Below are 24,060 nucleotides of genomic sequence, written 5' to 3'. Positions count from 1 at the left end.
GGGTTTTATGATACAGGAAAAAAAATGTCAGATAAGAGTAGAACTCAATGTAAGTATCAATTGCCACAAAATCTAACATTTTTCTTTATTTTCCATATCTTTAATTTGTAACATTTGATAGCTCCAGAATAAATAGTTGAAATATTAAACACTACCCTCTATGATTTTAAAGAAACAAATTTGCTCTCTACTTTTTCGTAGCCATAGCAATTTTTTAAATGCTAGAACAATTTTCTTATAATAAAAGAAATGGGTAGCATAGGTTAATTTCTCCTAATTAAGACACTCACCCGTGTGTTCATGTGAAGGATGGAAACTACATTCTGATTCACCCCTCATACCTATAAGTTAAATCACTTGAGTCTAATTTTAAGTGGCCTGAGAGGTTCAGGATTTCACCATCAGCTTCATCAACTCTCTTCACTGATGAGGTAGCAGGCTGGAAAAACCTGTTCTGTCAGTCTCTGTTGATCATAAAATTATGTGATGGAAACATCTTTAATTGATTTAAAGGTAAAATAGTAAAAAGTGTTGGATTAATTATCTGGTCCCATAGGAACACATCCACAGATATTTGCCAACAGGGGCAGAGAAACAAAACCCACTTGCGCTTGACCCTCTCTTTCACCCATTTCACATTTTCAGAGGTCCAATGCTTTCCACAAATTCTCCTGGAATTTCTGATGGATTTATATTCTTAGGATAACTTCTCAATCTGATTTCCTATTATTCCCACCCTCTCCGCTTTTTTATGAATTCTTTTTTTTGAATTTTTATTTTTTTTCTACAGAAGGTTCTTATTAGTCATCAATTTTATACACATCAGTGTATATATGTCAATCCCAATTGCCCAATTCATCCCTCTCCCCTTTTTTTATCTCTTAGGTGTCCCCTGTCCCATAGATTCTATCTTCACTCAGTCCCACCTTTAGTCAAATGTGTGCCATAACACCATTTCCATATATTTTCCATCCTTTACTAGGATGCTACAAAATTCCTGTTTATTTGATCTTTATCTCTTGTGCAAGTTCCCACTATATGGATGAAGAGTTAACTAACACACCCAAAAAAGGTATTTTAAGGGCTTCCCTGGTGGCGCAGTGGTTGAGAGTCCGCCTGCCGATGCAGGGGACGCGGGTTCGTGCCCCGGACTGGGAGGATCCCACATGCCGCGGAGCGGCTGGGCCCGTGAGCCATGGCCGCTGGGCCTGCGCGTCCGGAGCCTGTGCCCCGCGGCGGGAGGGGCCGCAGCGGTGAGAGGCCCGCATACCGCATAAAAAAAAAAAAAAAAAAGGTATTTTAAAAGGTTACCCTCACCAAGTGAATTCTGCCTTCAGTCAGTCTGCATGAATATTATACCATTTCTGGTCATCAGAAATGGGAGAGTTTTCACCTTTAGCTACAAAACATATTCACGGGAAAAAAGTGAACAAATTTACCACATTACTGCAATTCTAAGATGTGCATTTGTCACATATTAAGGTCTCTGAAATTGAGATAAAACGTGCAATATATGTTCACATTTAAGGTGGTGGTGTTTCTTTTGATCCACAATAGCTGTAATTAAATCAACAGTGTATCATTCAATCTAATATGTCTTAAATGTGATAAAACATGATATTAATTGTTTTTTCAGGTCCTACATTACTCTGCCATGGTCCAAGGATTCAAACATATTTTATTATTAGGCTAATGTGATGGAATAATATAATGATACATTTTTAAAGAATGTAAAACATTAAATAGTGGATTTTATACCAATGTGTATTGACTTTTTATTAATAATGCATTGCCTATTAAAAAAGAATTTCATGAAAGCAGAATATGCAAAACAGAAATTATAGCTATAACTATAATGACAGTGAATAGTGACTCCAGTGGCATTTAACAGATGTTCTACTTTCTAAGTAACAGCTGCTTGATGCATTCATTGTACAAAGTTAATGATCTGCTAGTGTTATTTCACTTCACAGATAAATTACTGTGCTCTCTTTAAAAAAGATATGTAATTTTTCACGGGAATGATAGTGTAACAGACTGTAGAAATAAGTAATAGTTCTCATGCTTTTATAGCTAAGGGGAGTGGTGAGTTGATGTAATTACCCAGATAATCTAGGACCAGAGGCCAGATCTCTTTAAACCGTGAAAGATAATTGTTAAAAAAAAAAAAAAACTACAGGACATCATTGGCTGAACTGAACGTAGATCTCGTAAGACTGCTTGTACTGCACTAGCTAGTGGTTCTCAAACTTTACTGAATATTAGAGACACTGGCCACACTCAGACCAATTAAATCAGAATTTCTGCGGGTGGGCCCTCAGCACTGGTAGGCTTTTAAAGTTCCCCAGGTGATTTCAATGTGCGGCCAATGCTGAGAACCACTGGCAAAACAGAATGATACATTATGTCATGAGATCTTAGTGGGTAACTCTCATTAAATTTTAGCATTGAAGTGACAGCAGAAGGATAATTGAGGAAAGTTATAATTGTTGTTCCTAATGTTGACTATTATAAAAATTTGTCCCTGAAATAAATGTGAAAATCATGACTTGTTACGTAAGTGGCTATTTAGACATGAATTATTTTGCATTATAATACCCTGAGTTAAACTCAACATTTGAGAGAGAGAGAGAGAGAGAGAGAGAGTGTGTGTGTGTGTGTGTGTGATTCTAACACGTAACTCTTGGTATCCCACGACTACTGTTAATAAAAATTAATGGTCAATTTATGTAAAATGGTAAATATGAATTATCCAAAAAGTTGATGGATTAAACTATTAAACCTTTAAACTATTAAAGGACAAAAATTATTTTTCTAGGGAATGATATTTAACCATTTTAATTTTTAGATAACACTGTGAATATTAAAGGGCTTTAATATAGCTGAATTATTTAACTGGCTTTGAATTTTTGGCTACTGAAATTAAATTAGGAATGAAAGAAATCTGTTAGCAGTTAAATCAGAAAATCATGTAGATTAAACTTTGCTGAAGCTTATATTTTCCAGACATAATGATCATCCGAGATATAAACTTCTATTTAATTACAGAAATATTTATTTTCCGATGGTTATATTTCTGTGCTCAATTCATATGCTAAACAACTGGGACCAGTAATGGGATATTCAGAATTGATTTACTTATATCCACCTAACCAAAGTGATTCTTTTTTTTTTTTTTGGCCATGCTGCGTGGCTTGCAGGATCTTAGTTCCTTGACTAGGAATTGAACCCGTTCCCTTCTCAGTGAAAGCACAGAGTTCTAACCACTGGGCCATGATTTTAAGACATCAACAAATAATATCTAAAATCTAATATCACACCAGTGGCCATAGATTACAGACTAAATAGGTGATAAATGCACACAGAATTTTCATTTTATTATTTTTATGTGGACTTATACATTGTGCACTTCAAATTTAGCCATGCTGTATTTTATTCTCATTGCGGATGACAAATAGCTTTTTGTCACTTTAGATACCTTAAAATCAGAGATAGTGTTGGATTCTAGTTGCAGATTTGCTATATACCAGGACTTCTATTTTCTCATCTATAAAATGGGAACATTTGGTCAGATGATTGTTTCCATTTGGTCTAAAAATTACCAAACTCTGAAAGCAAATCAGCATTTTTCTCTTCTCTCAAGAAACGTTTTGGCATTCTTTTAATTTTTATCTCTTAAATTACAATTTACTATATAGAAGAGATTTTTATTGAGCATGTACTACATATCAGATACTATTTTATGCGCATGGGAAAAACCAGTGAACAAAACAGATACTTTCCCTGTCCTTTTGGCAAGTGAAACTGTTAATGCCCATGAGAGTAGGGGTTATCATGACAGCTCAGGGATCTTGTACAGTGCTGGTACTCCAACTCCCCAGGTGCTGGTAACCTCCCCTAGTTTGCCTTACCCTCCCCTTCTGTTGTCTCTGTCTCTACACTAGAGCCATCAGTGTTTCTGACCTCAACCTGGCAAGATCCATTATCAGAGATTTGTACAGTACAAAGAGGGAATATATGTGATCATTCATGGAGGGACAAACATCACAGTTGTGGTTTTCTTATGGCATCTCTGTTGTCCAGACCATGCAGCTAGAAGTGATCCACTCTATCAAAATCTTAATATTAATTTTCCCTGTTTATCACTACTCTGATGGAGGCAAATTGTTGAATTTAAAAATAGAATGAGGGACTTCCCTGGTGGCCCAGTGGTTAAGAATCTGCCTGCCAATGCAGGGGACACGGGTTCGAGCCCTGGTCTGGGAAGATCCCACATGCCGTGGAGAAACGAAGCCCGTGCACCACAACTACTGAGCCTGTGCTCTAGAGCCCACGAGCCACAACTACTGAGCCCGTGAGCCACAACTACTGAGCCCGTGAACCACAACTACTGAGCCCATGTGCCACAACTACTGAAGCCTGTGCACCTACAGCCCGTGCTCCACAACAAGAGAAGCCACTGCAATGAGAATCCTGCACACCGCAATGAAGAGTAGCCCTCGCTTGCCACAACTAGAGAAAGCCTGCACATAGCAATGAAGACCCAATGCAGCCAAAAATTTTAAAAATTAGAATGAAACAGCTACTGGGCTTTAGGAATTTCAAATTAGTATTAACGGTTTAACTTTGCAATTCCCATTATAAACTTTTTATCTTATTTCTGTTATTCTTATTCTAAAATGTTTTATTCCTGTTATTTTAATTTTTTTTCTTGCCACTCCTGCAAGACCGGGAGAAGTAGCTGTTTCACCTAACACACAGAAACAAACACAGAGTCAAGCAAAATGCGGAGATAGGGGAATAGGTTCCAAATGAAAGGAGAAGTAAAAAAAAAAAAAAAAACACAGGAAAAAATATCTCAATGAAATGGAGATAAGGAATTTACCTGATAAATATTTCAAAGTAATGGTCAAAAAATGCTCACTGGACTCAGAAGAATGGATGAATACAGGGAGAACTTCAACAGAGACAGAAAATATAAGTACCAAACAGAAACTAAAGAGCTGAAGATTATAACAACTGAACTTTAAAATACACTAGAGGAGTTCAACAGAAGACTAGAAAAAGCAGAAGAAAGAATCAGTAAAAATATGTGGAGATTAAACAACCAACTACTGAACAACCAATGGGTCAATGAGGAAAGCAAAGAAGAAATTTAAAGAAATACCTTGAGACAAATGCAAGAGGATATATACCAAATCTATGGGATGGAGAAAGCAGTTTTAAGAGGGACGTTCAAAGTTCATAGAAACATAGGCCTACCTCAAGAAATAAGGAAAATCTCAAATAAACAGTCTAACTTTACACCTAAAGGAAAGAGAAAAACAAGAACAAACAAAGCCCAAAGTTATTAGAAAGAAGGAAATAATAATGGTCAGAGCAGAAATAAATGAAATAGAGACCAAAAAGACAACATAAAATATCAATGAAACTAAGAACAATTCCTTGGGAAAGATAAGCAAAATGGACAATCCTTTAGGTAGACTCACTAAGAAAAAAAGAGAGAGGGTTCAAATAAATAAGACCAGAAATGAAAGAGGAGAAATTACAACTGATACCAAACAAATATGAAGGACCATAAGAGACTACTATGAGCAATTATATGCCAACAAACTGGACAACCTACAAGAAATGGATACATTCCTAGAAACATACTATCTTCAAAGACTGAATCATGAAGAAATAAAAAATATGAATAGACCAATTACTAGTAAGGAGACTGAATCAATAACCAAAGAACACCCAACAAACAAAAGTCCAGGACCAGACAACTTCAGTGATGAAGTCTATCAAATATTCAAATAATATTTAATACCTGTCCTTCTCAAACTCTTCTAAGAAATTGTAGAGGAGCAAGTGCTCCCAAGCTCACGTTATGAGGCTAGCATCACCCTGATACCAAAACCAGAGAAGGACACCACAAAAAGAGAAAATTACAGGCCAAGATCTCTGATTAACATAGATGCAAAAATCTTCAACTAAGCATTAGCAAATGAATTCAAGAATACATTAAAAGGATTATACATCTTGATGAAGTGGGATTTATTCCAGGGATGAAAGGAAGCTTCAACCTCTGCAAATCAATCAACATGATACACCATGTTAACAAGATGAAGAATAAAAATTATATGATCATCTCAGTAGATGTAGGAAAAGCATATGACAAAAATCAATACCAATCCATAATAAAAATTCTCAACAAACTGGATATAGAGGGAATGTACCTCAACATAATAAAGGCCATTTTTCACAAACCTACAGTTAACATCATAATGAAGAAAACTGAAAGATTCTCCTCTAAGATCAAGAACAAGACAAGGTTGTCCACTCCCCCCACTTTTATTCAACATAGTATTAGAAGTACTAGCCTGAGCAATTAAGCAGGAAAAAGCAATAACAGGCACCCACATTGGAAAGAAAGAAGTAAAACTGTCACTATTTGTGAACAACATAACTTTACATATAGAAAACCCTAAAGACTCTACCAAAAAACTTTTAAAACTTATAAATTCAGTAACTCAGCAGAGTACAAAATCAATACACAAAAATCTGTTGCATTTTGATACACTAAAAGTATTAGAAAGAGAAATTAAAAAAATAAACCCATTTACAATTTCATTGTAAACCCATTCTACAATTCCATTAAGAAGAATAGAATGCCTAGGAGTAAATTTAACTAAGGAGTTAAAGAACCTATACACTTAAAACTGTAAGACACTGATGAAAAGAGTGAAAAAAATACAAATAAATGGAAAGATATTCCATGCTCATGGATTGGAAGAATTAATGTTGCTCAAATGTCCATATTACCCAAAGCAAACTACAATTTCAATGCAATCACTATCAAAATTCCAATGACATTTTTCCCAGAAATACAACAAACCATACTCAAATATGTATAGAATCACAAAAGATCCTGAATAGACAAAGCAATCTTTGAAAGAAGAAGAATATAGGTGGAGGCATCATGCTCCCTAATTTCAAATTATACATCAAAGCTATAATAATTTAAAGAGTGTGCTTTTGGCATACAAACAGACACACAGATCAGTGGAACATAGCCCAGAAATGAACCCATGTATATATGGCCAATTAATCTATGACAAAGGAGCCATGAATATGGGGGGAATGACAGTCTCTTCAATTAATGGTGTTGGGGAAACTGGACAACTACATTCAGAAGAATAAACCTGGACTACTATCTTTCACCATATACAAAAATTAACTCAAAATGGATTAAAGAGTTGAATGTAAGACCATAAAACTCTGTAAAGCTTCTGGACATCAGTCTTAGCAATATTTTTTGAATCTGATTCCAAAGGCAATTGCAACAAAAGCAAACATAAGCAAATGGGACTACATGAAACTAAAAAGCTTCTGTACAGTGAAGGAAGCCATTATCAAAATGAAATGGCAATCTACTGAATGGGAGAAGATATTTGCAAATCACATATCTATAAGGGGTTAATATCCAAAATATATAAAGAGCTCATACAATTCAGTAAGAAAAAAACTCAAATAATCTGATTAAAAAATGAGCAGAGGATCTAAATAGATACTTTTTTTCCAAAGGAGACATACAGATAGTCAACAGGCACATGGGAAGATGCTCAATATCACTAATCATCAGGGAAATGTTAATCACCACAATGAGATACCCCTTCACAGCTGTCATAATGGCTATTATCAAAAGGACAAGAAATAACAAGTGTTGGCAAGGATGCAAAGAAAAGGCAACCCTAGTGCACTGTTGGTGGGAATGTAAACTGGTGCAGTCTCTACAGAAACCAGTATGGATGTTCCTCAAAAAAAAATTAAAATAAAACTATCATATGATCCAGCAATTCTACTTCTGGGTATTTATCAAAAGAAAATGAAAACAATAATTCTAAAAGATACATGCACCTGTATGTCCATTGCAGTACTATTTACAATAGCCAAGATATGAAAACAACCTAAGTGTCCACTGATGTATTAATGGATAAAGAAGATGTGATGTACACACACACACACACACACACACACACACACACACACACACTGGGATACAACTCAGCCATAAAAAGGAATGAAATCGTGAAATTTGCTACAACATGGATGGACCTTGATGGTATTATGTTAAATGAAGTAAGTCAGAGAAAGACAAATACCATATGATTTCACTTATATGGGGAATCCAAAAAAACAAAACTTACAGAGAACAGATTGGTAATTGCTAGGGGGGACGGGTGTTGGGGTGTGGGAGAAATGGGTGAAGGAGGCACTCAAGAGGTACAGACAAAGACAAATACCATATGATTTCACTTATATGTGGAATCTAAAAAGACAAAATAAATAACAAAATAGAAACAGAGTCATAGATACAGAGAACAAACATGTAGTTGCCAGAGGATGGGGGCAAGATAGGGGAAGGGGATTAAGAGGTGCAAACTTACAGTTATAAAATAAATGAGTTATGGGTATGAAATACATAGTGTGGGGAATACAGTAAATAATAATAATCTTTGTATGGTGACAGATGGTAACTAGACATCATGGTGATCATTTTGTAATATATAGAAATATAAAGTCAATATATCGTGTACCAGGAAGTAACATAGTTTTGTAGGCCAATTATACTTTAAAAACAAACAAACTCATAGAAAAAGAGATCAGATTTATGGTTATCAGAGTAGGGGGTTGGGGGAGGGGAAATTGGATGAAAGTGGTCAAAAGATATAAACTTTCAGTTTTAACATAAACAAGTACTCAGGGATATAGCGTACAACATGATTAATTAACACTGCTGTATATTATATATGAAAGTCGTTAAGAGAGTCAATGCTAAGCTTTCTCATCACAAGGAAAAACATTTTTTCTTTTGTTTGTGTATGAGATGATAGATATTAACTAAACATATTGTGGTCATCATCTCATGATGTACATAAATCAAATCTTTATGGCGTACACCTTAAACTTATACAGTGCTGTATGTCAATTATATCTCAGTAAAACTGAAAGAAAAAATAAAACGTCAATGACTACTAAAATGGAAAAGAAAAAAAAAGTTGGATTTTTTCCACCTAGTGCGGTATCAAAATGCTGCCTGAAACGTCCCAATCTCAGGATTTTTATTGCTGGTGATGATGCATGAGGTGGAAAGAACATCACTTGATTTTCGAATAAGTGATTAAGCTTGTGCTACTGACTACATTATAGAAAAAATAAAAAGAATGTGGGAAATGAAAAAAAAGAGGTACAAACTTGCAGTTATAAAGTAAGTCATGAGGATGTAACGTACAGGATGGTGACTATAGCTGACAAAATTATATTACAAATTTTCAAGTTGCGAAAAAAGTACATCTTAAAAGTTCTCATCACAAGAAGAAAAAGATTTGTAACTTTGCATAGTGACAGATGGTAATGAGACTTGCCGTGGTGATCATTTCACATTGTATGCAAATGTCAAACGTTTATGCTGTACACCTTAAACTAATACAATGTTATATGCCAATTATACTTCAATAAAAAGAAACCAAAAATAAATAAATGAATTTGTTTTGAAAAGAAGTCTGACATTTATCTTTTGAAATGGCAGGTGAGACTAACAGTCTGAGTCAAGTTCTCCATCTACCAAGAAAGCATTTGAAATGAGAATGTACTAAGGAGTCATGGGGTTTCATGTATGAAAGTTTAACTTTTTTTTCATTTCAAGAAAGTAGAATCATTATCATAAATGTGACTGCTTTATATCTGTAAGCCGCATGTTTTTACTATATGACTGTAATTTTTGAAAAAGCTTCAGCACCTTCCAAATGAGTTTATTAAAAAATTATGTGATTAAGATGTAAATGTGTATCCTTTTCATTTGACCACTAAGGGGTCTAAAAGTATATCATTAGCAGCTTAGTGTTTCAAAAGATCGAGAAAGAGTGATAAATTATCATATAGACAAAGAAAAACGCCAGATTTCTATCCTTTTTTTCCTGTTGGATCTCAAATTAGTATTGCTCCAGAGTTTTATGGAAAATGCTTCAGATAGACTCAGTAAGCTGAGCCATCTCCAGAACACTCAAGCTTTCTAATATGACAAGGATTATCTAGAAACCTTGCCAAGTTCTTTATCTTATATTTTAATGATTTTATGGTGAAGCTAAAGCAAACATATCTCCTTAGGTGACATATTCAATGACCTTATGGAGACTCTGGAATTTTGAGTTCATACGTGGCATACTTCTGTAGTTTCACCTCAGTCAGTTATACATTGTAGTCAGAATTGTTCAAATTCCCTTCATGTATAGCTCTACTCCTTTGCGCACCATTATGTTAGCATTCCTCATTATATTTAGAAAGCTACTCTACTAATATGGGATGAATTGTGTTCCCTCAACATTCATATGATGAAATCCTAACCCCAGTACCTCAGAATGTGACCCTATTTGCAGACAGGACATTTAAAGAGGTAATTAAGTTAAAAAAAAAAAGGTCATTAGGGTAGACCCTAATCCAAAATGACTGGTGTCCTTATAAGAGAAATTGGGAGACATGCATGTACAGAGGGAAGACCATCTGAAGACAGCTATTTACAAGACATGGAGAGAGTCCTCAAAAAAAAAACAACCCTGCCAAAGCCTTGACCTCAGACTTCCAGCCTCCAGAACTGTGAGAAAATAAACTTCTGTTGTTTAAGCCTCTCAGCCTGTGGTATTTTGTTAGGCCGCCCTAGTAAACTAACATATCCATTAAACTGGATATGAACAACCAAATATATTGTCCCTAGCATTAAGGGAAGGGTGACAGAATGAAGCCTGGATCATTTTCATGAATCCTCTACATGTCCCATGGATGTTTTACCATATTTTATACTTTAATAGATCATAAATATTTTCTGGGCTTTTTTAAAATTTATGAGTACTTATGGTTGAAACTGCGATGCGTAGGTCATATATATAGAGAGAGATAGATCATTCAGGACTTTCTCTGTCTTTATCTTAGGATGGAAAAGGAAAAGGTGATACTGCTCTGGCCAAAAGTGCTGTCTGTCCCTGAGAATGCATTCTCTTTTTCTTCATTTTAGTATAAGACCTACTCATCATTTCAGCAGGACACACTGGCTACCCAGCCAGATAGAGACCATCTTTTGCCACCCTCCCTGAAGGCTAGATATGATCATGTGATTAAGATCTGGCAAATGGAATTTTGGCTTATTTCTTATAACAGCCCAGCTTGCACCTAAATACATGATTGTCATTGATCCCAACTAAATTATCACATAGAAATATGATGTTTGTTTGGGTGATAAGGGGAAATAAAAGGCCAATGTAACTTCTAATCTGTACCCTCTGTACACTCACTACTGTAATAATCTCACAATATATACGATCCTGAACTAATAACTCCAAGTAAATATCTTATCTCTAACAACAAATCTATTCTGAAAGGGAAGAAAAAGACATTTATTCCCTAATGTTTATTTGACAAAAATTGTATGTAACAAATTTTTACATCTACTTGTCATCTGAATCTACATAAAGAAAATGTTTTTAGTTTTGATCTCATTGTATGACTAAGTTTTTACATAATGCAATTAAAATTTCCCAAATTTGGATAATCTAGATAGGCTTCTTGAATTCAGAATAAAGCACAGATCTCTTAAACATCTAGTTAACGCAGGCACATGTCTGTTAATTTAAAAAAATGAGGGGGCAGAGTGTGCTATGATTTATTTTTTTCTAAGTGCCCAAAGGCTTGGCAAAGTTTAAGGTGAAAACACATTATTAATATCAACTATTTACTTTATATCAACACACTTTTAAGTAATGTAGTAATATATCAACTGAAAAAAAATATTAAGCTATTAGTGCCTTGACCTTGAACTGTAGAGAACAATGATGTCTGACTGGCTGTCAGAGAAACAGCAAGAATCTACCAGTTGAGGATTAAAGGAAATCCCGTGCCGTTTGGTGATGGAAACGATAGTGGTCATACAGACCCCATGAGATTTTTTCTGTGACTGCGACATCAACAATCTGCTGATCTTGTGAGTCTGTCCTGCCCAACTGTCTGCAGTCTCTGCATCTTTGCCTTCCTCGTGGCTGTGGGGTCCACCTGAATAGTCTCTTAGGCAAGCTAGGAAACAAAGAATCTCATCTTTGGACTGACTTTCTGACTAATGATGTATATATTTTTAAGGACTGATGTATATATTTTAAGGATGAATATATTTTTATTCATAACCTACCTAATTCTAAACAAGCTTTGGAGAGACACTTGCTAAAGCTTCCCACTGGCTTTACTGTATTCCTGAAATATACAGTTAAACTACTGATGAATTTTTGAGGAACGGAAGAATGAAGCACAATAATATTCATGAATCTATTATCGTTGCACACTAATAGTTCCTTGAAAAATCATATTGCTGTATGTTTCATGTATGCTAAAAATAACCTTCAGTGATATAGGTTTTACCTTTCCCCAGGCAACTTCAGAATCCAAATTACTAGGCATTCCTTCGACGGCTGATCTCTTTGTCAATTCCATATCTGTAGCTGCCAGCCATTCTGTCAAGGCATTCATTTCCTTTCGCATCTTACGGGACAATTTCAAGCATTTCTCCAACTGTTGCTTTCTTTCTGTTACCTGAAAAGAATGATAATAAAATGTAGTTTGGTTTACTTTTTCAATTCAAGTTTAATTTTAGCTACTTAATTGGAAATTTCATATTTTTGTCATTTTAAAATAACCTTTTTCTTACTTTTTAAAAATAATATTTTAGAAAAATTATATATTCTGAATATTAATAGTGAATAAGCACAGTCTAGGGAAGATGAGATCGTTTCTCCAAAAGATAGTGTCCTGCATCAGGTAGAAAGAAAAGCTATTATTTTCCCTAATATAAATAAAAAATAAATTATGGACAAACTTTTTTAAATAAATAGAATGATATAAATCAAACTGAAGATATGACACGTTTCTTTTAGAAACCCTTCAGTCATCTGTCAAAGAGATGGGCAAGAACATTTACAAATGAGGCTTGCCCTTACTGGTAAGGAATCAAAATGGGGAAAGAATACTATTTCTCTCCAAAGGCAAAAATATTTATAAAATACTTAGAATAGCCAATTTTACTGTCACTGCATCTTTAAAGTGCCTCACTTTTGCACAAAAACAACACAAAGAATAGGTCACTTCCTCCTTAAATATACATTTATTACCCAAAGGGGGCAACAAAATTTGATACCATAACACAATTTGCACTCTCATTAATAGAGAAATCATGACTTGATCCTGTGTTCCAGTTCTCAGTGTTTAAAACTAAGACCCTCAAAGTCAAATTGTTCCATGTTCTCACACAGAAAATGAACACATTTGTGTTTGTCCACCACTTTTCCTGATGTGCCTACATCTTGTGAATTGGCTGGTTGAATAAAAAGCCCAGAATCTCTTATCTCTTGTTGATACACACACACACACACACACACACACACGTGTGTATATATATATATACACACACTTATATATTCTACAAACAAAATAACAATTCAGCCATAAGCATGAAAAAAATGGCAAAGATATCTTTAAAGAATTTTAAATACTTCAATGAAGATAAATACCCTGAAACTTTGAGAAAAATTCCAAATACTCAGCAAAATTTGTTTCTTTAACAGAGGTGTGCGTACATTAAAAAAAAAAAAGTGTTTAGTTGCTGAGGCTGCAAATTCAATTTTTTTTTTTTTTTTTTACAGATTTTCCCTTCTATTCTTCCCTTCAGGGAAGTGAAAGCATCTGCCATTTTGAGTTGCAAGGATTTTACTTGTATGTGGGAGAAAAAATATACACCTTATGGTGTGTTCCTATGCATAGTTATTTTTTCTATGCATTATTGGTAGAAAAAGAATTCTAGATTCAATATTTCAAATAAATTCTATCTTCCCAGAGCTAATGCATTATTGATTTTTATTTATTCTACTTTGTTTATATCCAGATAAATAGGTTTTAATAAAACAGGAGACACTGTCATCTTAAGGAAAATTGAGTTTTACACTTTTTTTTTTTTTGGTGGAGAAAGGATACATTTAAAATAGTGCCACCCACAGTAGAAATCATTATTTCATGAACGCTTAAAAATGTAAGTGAGGCTGACATGAGTATTGAGGCTTTGAGTATGAGCATTTGAGGCTAAAATGAATATTGCTATTTATGTATATTGTAATATAATAAGCATACAGGAACTGTAAGTATTATTATATCTAGGGTGCTAGGTGTAATATCACTCAATAAAATTAAATAGATTTAGATATAAGAAACTCTATTTTTATTCATTGAACAATTAAGCTAAGTTGGTGATATTAACCAAACTAATAAAATTGTGTTAAGAAAACTGTCATGCTCTGAACTGAAATGCCCCCAAAATTAATAAACTGAAGCCCAAGCTCCCATGTGACTGTACCTGAATATAGAGTGTTTGGAAAGTAGTTAAGGCTAAATGAGGTCACAGGGTGGTACCCTAATCAGATAGGATTGTGGCCCTACTAGAAGAGGAAGAAAAAGATATCCCTCCTTCTCCCTCCATCCCTCTTATCCTCTTCTCCCCTTCCTTCCCCCACCCCTCCCACTCCCCCTCCTTCTCCACCATGTGAGAACACAGTGAGAAAGTGGCCATCTGCAAGCCAGGAAGAGGGTCCTTACTAGACTGACACCTTGATCTTGAACTTACCAGCCTCCGGCACTGTGAGAAACAAAATGTTCTTGTTTAAGCCACCTAGTCTATGGTATTTTGTTATGGCAGCCTAAGCTGACTAATCCAAAAGAGTAATATATATTGAACTGAGGCAAGTAAAATGATTTAAATTCTGAAGACCATTAAAATAGAAGGGTTTGTATATTTATATAAAAAGAATAATACATTAAGATATCCTCTGTTTCCATAAAACAAAACCACTATTGTTGAAGGTGCTCGGAAGACTTAAATATGAACAATTTTTTCTCAGAAAAGGAATACATGACTTCTGCCATTTTATAATATGATATTTGTACATATTCCCTTTATCACTCATGTTTCTAAATCTTTATTTCAAAAATAAATGCCTGCCCCACATTTTTGCTGTGCTCTGTCATGCTTTTAAAGCTAAGTATGATTTCTTAGTAATTGTTCATTTTGCTTTAATGATATTACTCAGTGCCAAATGGTTAAATAAACATACACTTCCAAATATACATTTTCAGGGATAAAGAGGTCTTCACATTATCGTAAGAATCATTCACTCCTTAATAATAATCAACTCAGGACACTAAGAGTCCTCTAATGTCATTTTTATTGTTTTAAATTCAAAGTGATTTATTCTACATTATGTTAAATTTACTCTTGCAAAGGAAAAGATTTTGTGCAAATTCTTCAAGGCAAAGAAAAGGCCCAGACAATAATTTATATTTGAAACAGCTAATTCTCTTTCAAAACTTTAAATTAGAAGGTTTTTTAAATATAAAAATAAAGACTATCAACTAATATGAATGGTGATTTTCAGATTTTCATTTGAATCTAAAACTAACTTTCTCTCAGTGATAAGTAATTTGCAATTTGTAGCTTCAAGACATAACCTTCAATCTACTTTCAGGGTGCAATGTTAGAATTCTGACTCTGCATGGCTACTTCTCAAATATGGGCAAGCATTTACATTTGTGTCTAAGATGAAGTGACAATTTTCTCATTGATGTTGTTATATTCAATAAAGTTGGGAACCTGAGCCGTAAAAACAGACACTCTTCTCCCCAGTGGTCTCAGTAAAGCTCTTTCTATGTAGAATGTATCAACTCCACTGTACCTAAATATAAGTCGGTATATTAGTTTATAAAATTACCAGCCTTTGAGTCATCACAAGTAAATATAGACAATGAAAAGAAGGGGCAAGTTTAGAACAAAGAAACCCTTTTAGAATTATCTGATGGGCCAATAAAAATCTCTCTGAGCTGTACATATTTTTTAATGTAGACTGAAAAGAAGACCCTCGCTGATTAATTACTGTTTCTTAAGAACTGCAAATTGGAATTTATCTATCTCTCTGTCTATGTATGTATCCATGTATCTATCTATCTGTAGGGAGTAAATGATTTAGCGTTCCTAAGACATTAATTGTGCATAATTACTGACTCTTACTTTACAATATATAAGGAAAGTGGGAAGTAGCCAGTGCTTATAGTTTCAGCATGCACACACCTTTGCTCCCAGCTCATTATAATGCAATTTCAAAGCCGTTACTCTTTCATCAAGCTCTTTAGGGTTTTCCGTCTGCTTCTTCTGTACAATCTGACGTCCAGTTTTGATCACCATTTCCACTTCAGACTTCACTTCACTCAGACTTTTATACAAGTTCTAAGTTAAAACATAAAACAAAACAGAATAATAAGCAATAGTGTCTAGTTCATACTATTATTAATAAAAAGAAACAGGAGTAGAGATCACCTGAAATGCTATTCTATGGTTACAGTTTTAATGGAGTAGCATTTTGCAGCTGTGGTCAATATCTAGCTTTTGCATTTTCTGTTGATTTAATGCTTCTATTTGTAATTATATGTACACATAAAGACATGCATATTGTGTAGTTATACTTACCAAAGTAAGGGTACATAACACATATATTTAATTTTTCATTCCAAGTTTATAAAGATCATTTCTAAAAGTTATATGATTTCTATTGGGTTGGTCAAAAGGTTCCTTCAGTTTTTAAAGTAAAAATGAAAGATACATTTTTCATTTTCACCAAGAACTTTATTGAACAACACATTCATTGTTTTGTTCCACTACCTTCTGCCATTTTTCAGGTAGCTTCATAATTCCATCTTCCCAAAATGTCTTATCTTTTTGAGCAAAGAACTGTTCCAGGTGGCTTTTACGGCCTTCCAGGGAATTGAAATGTTTTCTATTAAGAGAATTTTGTAAAGACTGAAATTAATGGAAATCTGAAGGTGCAATGTCTGGTGAATACAGCAGATGAATCAGAACTTCCCAGCCAAGCTGTAACAATTTGTGCCTGGTCATCAAAGGAACATGCGGTCTTGCGTTATCCTGATGGAAGATTATGCATTTTCTGTTGACTAATTCTGGACTCTTTTTGTCAAGTGCTGCTTTCAGTTGGTCTAATTGGGAGCAGTACTTGTTGGAATTAATCATTTGGTTTTCCAGAAAAAACTCGTAATACAGGACTCCCTTCCAATCCCACCATGTACAGAACATCAACTTCTTTGGATGAAGACCAGCCTTTGGCATGGGTGGTGGTGGTTCATTTCGCTTGGCCCACGATCTCTTCCGTTCCACACTGTCGTACAGTATCCACTTTCCATCCCCCGTCACAATTTGTTTTGAAAACAGAACATTTTCGTTACATTTAAGTAGAGAATCGCAGGCAGAAATACGGTCAAGAAGTTTTTTTTCACTTAACTTATGTGGAACCCAAACACCAAAGCAATTCACATAACCAAGCTGGTGCAAATGATGTTCAACACTTGATTTGGATATTCTGAGTATGTTGGCTATCTCCTGCATGGTATAACATCGATAGTTCTCAAAAACTGTCTCGATCACTATCAACATCAACTGGTCTACGCAACCCTGGAGCATCATCCAGTGAGAAATCTCCAGCACGAAACTTCGCAAACCAGTTATTTTTTTTAACATCTTTATTGGAGTATAATTGCTTTACAATGGTGTGTTAGTTTCTGCTTTATAACAAAGTGAATCAGTTATACATATACATATATCCCCATATCTCTTCCCTCTTGCATCTCCCTCCCTCCCACCCTCCCTATCCCACCCCTCTAGGTGGTCACAAAGCACCGAGCTGATCTCCCTGTGCTATGCGGCTGCTTCCCACTAGCTATCTATTTCACGGTTGGTAGTATATATGTCCATGCCACTCTCTCACTTTGTCACAGCTTACCCTGCCCCCTCCCCGTATCATCAAGTCCATTCTCTAGTAGGTCTGCGTCTTTATTCCTGTCTTGCCCCTAGGTTCTTCATGACCAATTGTTTTGTTTTTTAGATTCCATATATATGTGCTAGCATATGATATTTGTTTTGCTCTTTCTGACTTACTTCACTCTGTAGGACACACTCTAGTTCTATCCACCTCACTACAAATAACTCAATTTTGTTTCTTTTTATGGCTGAGTAATATTCCATTGTATATATGTGCCACATCTTCTTTATCCATTCATCTGTTGATGGACACTTAGGTTGCTTCCATGTCCCGGCTATTGTAAATAGAGCTGAAATGAACTTGTTCCATTGATCTATCTTTCTGTTTTTGTGCCAGTACCATACTGTCTTGATTACTATAGCTTTGTAGTATAGTCTGAAGTCAGGGAGCCCGGCAAAACACTTTTGACATGTTTGATCAGCCACAGCACCTTCTCCATACACTGAACAAATCTTTTTTTGCATTTTTACCTTTCTTGAAATAATAAAGCATAATATGCTGAAAACATTGCTTTTTTTCTCCCATCTTCAATATTAAAATGGCTACACAAAAATCCACCAATTTTGATGTGTTTTTTTTAGATGCATGCTGATATGACAGCTATCACAATACAATCTAACAAAATTGTTTTGAATGAAGTTAAACACAACTAAGTGCTAGTGGAGCCATCTTACAGTAAAAACCAAACAAACTTTTTGGTCAACCCAAGTTTTTAAATGTTACAATTATATAATTCTAGCTGTGAGTTTGGAAAAATTCATTTACTCATTCCCCAGGTATTTGCTGAGTGCCTGCTTATACCAGACAGTATTTGAGTCACTAGAGAATCAGTGGTGGCCAAGCCAGACACGTTCAGTGTTGTTCTCATGGTGCTGTTATAGTCGGGATAAAACATCTAAATTTCCAGACCATAATTTCAATATATATTAAATCATATATAAGGAGGGAAGGTAATTTTAAATGTTAATTAATTATACAAATTAATTTTCTTAATGGGGCTGATTAATTAACTATAGAGTGATATAAAATATTATGTAAAACTCACATGTACATCACAACTATAAAGAACACATATATTGGTTCACAGTAGTATACTGCCATAACAAATCTTCATGAAACAAATGTCATAGCTTTCCCTGGTAGTTATTTTACTTGGAAAGATATGTGCATTTGAATGTATGCATATATGTATGCATGCGTACATGTACATATGTATATGTCTATATGTATACATGCATATGTAATAGTTTACTTATACATTGCTGCATTAAGTTGTTCAGTGGTGAGTCTGAACAAATATTTATTTTACTGGTACTAAGAAATAAAGTTGCTAGTAGGTAATTGCTGTAATTTGGGAGTCAGGAAAGAAATTAGGTTTGTTTTTTTCTTCTCAGTTTAAAATCAGTGTTTAAAACAAAGCATTTTGTAAATGCTAAGCAATTATCCTATTCATTAAGGCTACATACATAAATATTTCCACCTTAATCCCTTCTTTGATGATTGCCTGATGTTATTCCTTTATCAATAATTGTGAGTTCTTTCTGAACTTTCCATATGATTTTTTAATTCATTTACTTCTATCTTAGGAATTATAAACATATCTGGGTATTCAGAAACATTTAAATCATTAATTATCACACTGGGACTGAATTCTTGAATTTTGGAATCAGAGATACTTCCAAATGACTTACTATTTAAATTTTTTTAAATGTCAATTATTTACCTTTATGAGAAAAGCTCACTCAAAGTACTAAATAGCCATTTACATCGTATCATTCAATAGACAGATAAAATATTTAGCATTAAGAAAGGAAAACAGTCTTTATATTTGTTTGTGTTCATGTTTGTAAGACTTCTTTTTTTTTAAGGCCGCGCCATGTAGCATATGGGATCTTAGTTCCCCGACCAGGGATAGAACCCGTGCCCCCTGCATTGGGAGCATGGAGTCTTAACCACTGAACCGCCAGGGAAGTCCCTGTAAGACTTTTTTTTAACAGAACAAAAATTACTTGAAAGCAAAGGCCATGATTATAGTATATGTGAGAGAGCATCTTAAGTAATGAAAAATTACAAAAGTTGTGAAGAAAATATATCCTTATGGAAGAACGACATGAATTGGTCCTGACATTTAAACCAGAACCAGAACCAGATTGAGTAAATACTTTGATCTGTTTTCTCTGTACTGAGTCAGGGCATAGTAACACCTGGGTGCAGGTAGGGTTTTTTTTTTTTTTTTTTTGCAGTTCATATTAACTAGCAGACAAGTTTTATGAGGTACCATTAGAGACCTGTTCCTAGAAAAGAATGAACAGCTCTCCCTTTGTGAATATACTTAGCCATGATGATAATGTACATGGGTCATTTTGCTCTCAATTTTTTTTAAAATGTAAGATGAAATATGCTCCCATGTATTCCTAATGTTACTTATCTAATACTAGCTAATATATAAAATGATATTCAAAATTTCTTTTGGGGGTGAGAATATTTATAATAATGACGCCACTGAAATGCAGCCTGTATTATTAAGCTACGTTACTGAATAAAAATTACTCCATAATTTTTCACAAAGAAAATTTTTGTTTATAAGAATGATATTTTCCCATTCATAATGATATGACTGAAATGTACCCAAGGGTTTCTTTTTCATTTATGTTATGGAGTAGAAGCAGGAACAATACTTAAACACAAAGTACTAAATAAACTTTTTTCCCATTAATGTTAATAGCACTCAGTGTTTTTATTTTATGTGAATTTCTACCCTGATACTCCATAGTACACATACATTTATAATAATACTTATATTTACTGTAGTAGATGCCCTCATAATTCAGCTTTACATTATCAGAAGAGTCATCTGACTTGGTGAATTTTCAATAAGTGGAACGAAGAACACTGCTCTAAATCCCCGTAGTGAAGATTTACACTACAGGCTAATAGTTGGTGCCTCTTTATTCTGTCTTTGTGGTCTGGCAGAATTTCACTGCATACCCAGCCCTGATATTTAATGGAAAGATACTAGGGTTTGGAGTAAGCATGCCTGGATTGGAATTTTGCTTTTGCCTTTCACTTGCTGTTTGTCTTTAAATTCTCTCATTTAATATGTGGCCTTGAGAATTAAAGGTGACTTGTGTGGATCACTTAGCTTCCTTGGCACTCATTTCTAGAATTGTTTTTATTACTGCGGATACTGCTGTTGTTGCTGTTGCAGACTAACATATTTCTTTCCAGGATTTCCATTTAAAAATATTTTCAAAGTTCCATAAGAATTAAACAAAGGCAATTTCCTTTATATTCTGCACAGTCCTTGAAAAATTATAGACTCAAAGAAGACATTTTCAGAAGAGGTATTAAGTGGCTACTACTTCAGTAATAGTTCTTGTCTCTCAATACACCTGTGCTAATTTTTGTTCTTATACCAAATATTGTTCCTTATTCCAATAAGGAAAGTCAAGGGGTAGCTGCATATTTGCCATCTGAAATACATACCACACAATGATTTAACTGTGACTGTACTACTTCCTGTTCAACACTCTTTGTTTCCAATGCAGGCAAGTGTATCTTCACTTCATCTAAAATCATCTTACTTTCCTGTAGACGCTGCTCAAAATTGGCTGGCTTCTGGAATAATCGAAACTTCATGGAAACATCTTGCAATTTTTTCTGTAAAGAAAAAGCACCAATTTAAATTTGCCTTCCAAATAATAACCAGTCATATTCTTGTTAACATATCTTCCTTTATTCTGGAAGATATACAAGAATAAAAATAAAAACAAACTGAAGAAACCCTCTTTTCATTTGTCCAGCACAAAGAATACATGCATTTGGGAGAAGAATTCAGTAATTGTTCTTAAAGTGATACTAAATAAACGACAATTTATTAACCTATTTAATCCTTAAAAGGTAGAATTCAAAATAGTCTGTATCGTTTATACATTATTTGTAGTTTTCAACTAATGCCCTTAATTCCAATTTGCTAATAAGCAAGTTATCTAATATAGACTATATTTTAATATCCAACTAAAACAAGCTCCTTAGTTAATGGAATAATACATACCTGTGTCACTTCAATTTGGGATAGTACCCTTTGGGCAGTTTCCTTTCCCTGGTAATGTTTCTTCATTTCTTCTAAACTGATCTCGTGACTTGTCAAATCAGATTGGATTTTCTGTCGGGAGGACAGCATTATAAGTCAGCATGCTCTGCAAGTTACTGCAAAGAACAACTCACCTTCCAAGAAAATGGAATTTGAAACTCTCTCAAAACATTATTACAATGTAGCCTCTTTCAAAATGACAATAAATTGATTTTTTTACTTATCAAAAGTTATCAAAATGAAATTATTTATCTCCTATTGGGCTTATTAATAAAAATAAATTATCCTTTTGAATCAGTGATAATGAATAGCTATTTCAGATATAATTTTCAGTAGGAAGTATCTATTTATATCTAATATGTGAAATTTATATTCTTTTATCTTTGTACTTACATTCAAAGCTGACCAAAGATGTTAGCCTTTATTTAAAAAAAGCCAACTATGGCAGTGATAAGGCATAACGAGAAAGTTGAATGTGGACAATATTCCTTAATAGTGATCTTTACTCAGAAATTCTATGCCATATTTCAGTTAAATTTCAGGGAAGCTATGTATCTAGGAAAGGGAAGCTAAATGTCTCGACTGGCCTTGCTTTTTGTCTGATACGTACTTAATAGCTTCCTACAGAGACTGTTTTTTAAACTTTAAATAAATATAAAATATTTATATATTTTCTAAAATGAGTAAGGACATTTTTGATCAAGTTGTATTTAAAAGTATGTCTGTATTTGACTTATACACTTCTGAGCCAGTTACAGGAGTGGGTCAAATCTGGTAGTGTGCAGAGACAAAAACAACAGATTCATTCATTTATTTCTACCAGATCCAGCAAAAATTAGCTACTGGTCAAATTATTCGAATTTAAAATTCAGTCATTGTCAGATTATCGTAAATAAGAGAAGAAGAAAATGATTAACTTATACCACAGGGCCCATAAAATTTCCATGCAAAACAATTTGTATAATGCATATTAATATAACCTAATTTACACCAATTGGAGTCAATTCTGGCACATATTATTAGAAAATAACATCAGTTTGCTTAGCAGTTACCACAGAGAACTACAGCCCTGAAATGAGTAATGAGAAACTCCAAGAAAATGGGTTAAGTGGTGAAGGAGTTTTTCAGAATACAAGGTTATAAATGTACAGATACACCTTAATATTATTCCTTAGCATATTGATCCTAATAATTATAAAGGCAAAGTAATTACAAATTACTTAAGTAATTAGAATTCTGGTTTAAAATAAAGAAGAGCAAAGACTCAAGCAAATCCATATATATATATGTATATATTTTTACTATATATAGTATCTTCAGTGGTTGAACTACGACATTGCATAAGAAATAGTGGTATGTACCTATTCTCCAGGAACCATAGAATTTGGGGGTTAGGGATCCATGTTAGTGCATAGCATTGTTCATACACCTAGAAATACTAAGGAGTCTGAAAAAATTTAATGGGAGTATACACAGTAGAGTAATACTTACAGGAGAGTTAATAGATGTCATAGGAGAGGTGATGTTAAAGTAGACTATGAATAATTAGTAAGCATTGCTGGGGGCATCAGATGCTTTAGGAGGTTTATGATCTTAACTTCTCAGGTGGAAAAGTCTCACCCCCTCAAAATGGTGGGCCAGTAACAGCCATGTCTCTGTCACATAACTCTGGCCACCCCCAAGTCATGGAAAATTAGAACATGAAGAATGCTTGTGCCCAGTTAGGTCCATCAGACTCTCTCGGAACTGACAGGAGAAAGTCTGGTCAAGCTCTGTGGGCGCTTGGAACTGTGTCACGTATGAGACTGTGCTTATGAAGTCCCTAGTTTGCACTGTCAGTTTAGGAAGAGCAAAGATCCATAACCAGAGAGAGAAGTAAGAAAGAGATAGTAGGAACAAAAATATTGATGGCTTTCAATCATAGGCTGAAGCAGATAGCATCTGCCAAAGATGGCTGCAACAACAGTGTCCATACCACATACTCCTCTTACCATTCTCCCACTAAGAGGTAGAGTT

At 34.4% G+C, this 24,060-nt stretch overlaps 1 protein-coding gene across 1 annotated transcript in view; it reads right to left on the bottom strand.

Moving 5' to 3' along the window:
• Positions 1–24,060, bottom strand: part of DMD (dystrophin) — a 1,279,715-nt gene that overhangs the window by 1,245,406 nt on the left and 10,249 nt on the right. Inside the window, exons 3-6 of the mRNA XM_024760455.1 lie at positions 22,006–22,116; positions 21,438–21,611; positions 16,193–16,348; positions 12,448–12,618 (exon numbers count right to left, since the gene is read on the bottom strand). Coding sequence (XP_024616223.1) covers positions 12,448–12,618; positions 16,193–16,348; positions 21,438–21,611; positions 22,006–22,116 — 612 coding nt within the window. The remainder of the gene's footprint in view (positions 1–12,447; positions 12,619–16,192; positions 16,349–21,437; positions 21,612–22,005; positions 22,117–24,060) is intronic.

Source organism: Neophocaena asiaeorientalis, unplaced genomic scaffold (genome assembly GCF_003031525.2).
Source record: "Neophocaena asiaeorientalis asiaeorientalis breed wild unplaced genomic scaffold, Neophocaena_asiaeorientalis_V1.1 scaffold448, whole genome shotgun sequence".
In the NCBI taxonomy this organism is placed as follows: Eukaryota; Metazoa; Chordata; class Mammalia; order Artiodactyla; family Phocoenidae; genus Neophocaena; species Neophocaena asiaeorientalis.
The sequence above is the reverse complement of the archived record's forward strand: the minus strand, read 5'-3'. Positions and strand labels throughout refer to the sequence as shown.